General features: G+C 38.0%; 1 protein-coding gene across 1 annotated transcript in view; it reads right to left on the reverse strand.

Annotated features, from left to right (window-relative positions):
• jak2a (Janus kinase 2a) overlaps positions 1-1,455 on the reverse strand; it is a gene marked incomplete at its 5' end in the record, with an annotated part of 23,622 nt that extends 22,167 nt beyond the window's left edge. The window contains one exon of the mRNA XM_079257101.1: positions 1,212-1,455. Within this exon, the coding sequence (XP_079113227.1) occupies positions 1,212-1,455 (244 nt within the window). The remainder of the gene's footprint in view (positions 1-1,211) is intronic.
• Positions 1,456-2,103: the final 648 nt, after the last annotated feature.

Genomic DNA, 2,103 nt, shown 5'->3' on the forward strand with positions numbered 1-2,103 from the left:
CAGCAGGAAGCGCATACTCTCACAGTTGTGAAGCAAGAGCAATGGGACAGAAGTACTGCCAAAGAGGAAATGTGCTCAACCACAGCAGGGGAAGTAAAGTCAAAGTACAAAAAAGGCTTATGTTTAAACATGCTCTACCTTTCATTGTGCATTAAAAATAGAAAATTTTTAAAAGCATATTTTACTGCAGACTAAGATATTCCCATGTGGATGTTGTTTAACATACTTTTAAGAATTAGACTGATTTCTCACACACACACACACACACACACACACACACACACACACACACACACACACACACACACACACATATATATATATATATAAAATATATATGGAACATATATATCACAACAAGGAGGGTGACAATATTTTATTTCAGGTTGGTGGCAATAAAACATTCTGCCCCTTCCGTCTAGGTGACAAAATTTGATCACATTGAACTTACATCCTAAAACCAAACCACAGAAAAAAGGTGCCATACATGTGATATAATTGTGGTTAAATCAGGAAAACATCAATGGGAGTAGCAGATGGGCAATGGAACAGACAGGCGAGGTAAATGTGAAGATTTAAAAAAAAACACAAAGTGGGAGAAAAAAGATAAATAAAAACAGCAGAACAAAGAAAAGTGAAGGACAAAAACATGGGGGTGGGGGAAGGGTGCGTACCTGTACAACAGACAAACAGAGAGAAGTAGGTGTGAAAAAAATCATACACAAGCAGTCAACTTCCTGATCTTAATTTTCTCGAGAGGGCGAGAAAGCAGGTTAAAAGGTCTCATTTCCACAGAATACAAAGGGGTTCTGGTTTTGCTATTAAATAACAGCTAAAATACCCAGCACATATTCCTTGCCAAAAAAAATTGCAGCATAGAAACTCTGTTTTTGCTTTTATTTAATATCTGGCTAGGTGTGCAACACAAACAAAAGCAGAACTTCATAAATGCTGCAAGAACAATCAAATATTTGGCTTTAAATATGACATGGTCTAACCTGCGAAGTCTTTTAAAGGTATTACTATGTCCTAGTCTTCCTTTGTATCTTTCTTGGTTTACAATGTATGAAATAGATGTTAGTTGTGTCAGCAATGAATAAGACCAGAATAGAGCTCATTTTGGAAAATTGTCCAGCAAACATCAGATGACTAAATGCAATGACATTTTGAGCGCTTGGACTAATAAGAACTGAAATCTATGTGTGACTCACCGCAGGCTTTCGCTGCTATGATGCACAATTCCTCTGCTACATATTCTCCTGGTGGAAACGTGAGCTTGTCTTCTGAACATTTAGTCCCACCCTGAGTCTTTTCCAGGTGATAAAGGTGGATACTTAAACAAGTGGCTTCCATCTCCTGCTTGGGGTCTGAGTTGAGATCTGAAAAAAGGTCATTGTGAAGTGTCGTTGGATCAGAAGGCAGTGGATCCATGTCTGTCAAAAGAATGCAGGCCATGTGCTGCTTACAAAACACATCCACCTGTCAGGGAAACAGAAATAAGACAGAAAATTAACCCTAAATAAATACAGAAATAACACAGTGAATAATTAGTAGAGAAAAACTGTTTTTTCAGAAGATGGATTTGGGGTTTTTTTTTTAACCTCCTCCTGTCCAAGCTTTGTAGATATGAGGCTCCCTTTGACACTTCAGTATTGTTCTTTATTTTTAGATTTGGTTATCACTGAGACAAGAGGAACAAAACAAGGCAGAGCATGAGGAGATTTGTATATTAGATTGCTTTCGGCATCTAAGGACCAGGTGACGGTTGTTACATGACTAGACAGACGGACTGTAAGACAAGCATGGAGTAGAGCACTCAGGTTTTTGACCTCTTGTTCTCTCACACACAATCTATTTATTTTTCATACATTTAGAGAACTATTGGGTCCAAGTTTTAAGTAAACTGGAGTAGAGCATGGAGTACAATGAGAGATTAGAACTTCAAACTAAGGCTTGATTATCAAGGGAACCACACAGACAATCATCAGGAGCACCTAGAAGAAGGCAAGCTGAGAAAACCATGAACAACACAACTATATGAAAACATAACAGCTATTGGTGATTAAATCAGCAGGACAACACAGTGAGTGAGTGAGTGAGTGA

Source organism: Telmatherina bonti (assembly GCF_933228915.1).
Source record: "Telmatherina bonti genome assembly, chromosome: 17".
NCBI classification, from domain to species: domain Eukaryota; kingdom Metazoa; phylum Chordata; class Actinopteri; order Atheriniformes; family Telmatherinidae; genus Telmatherina; species Telmatherina bonti.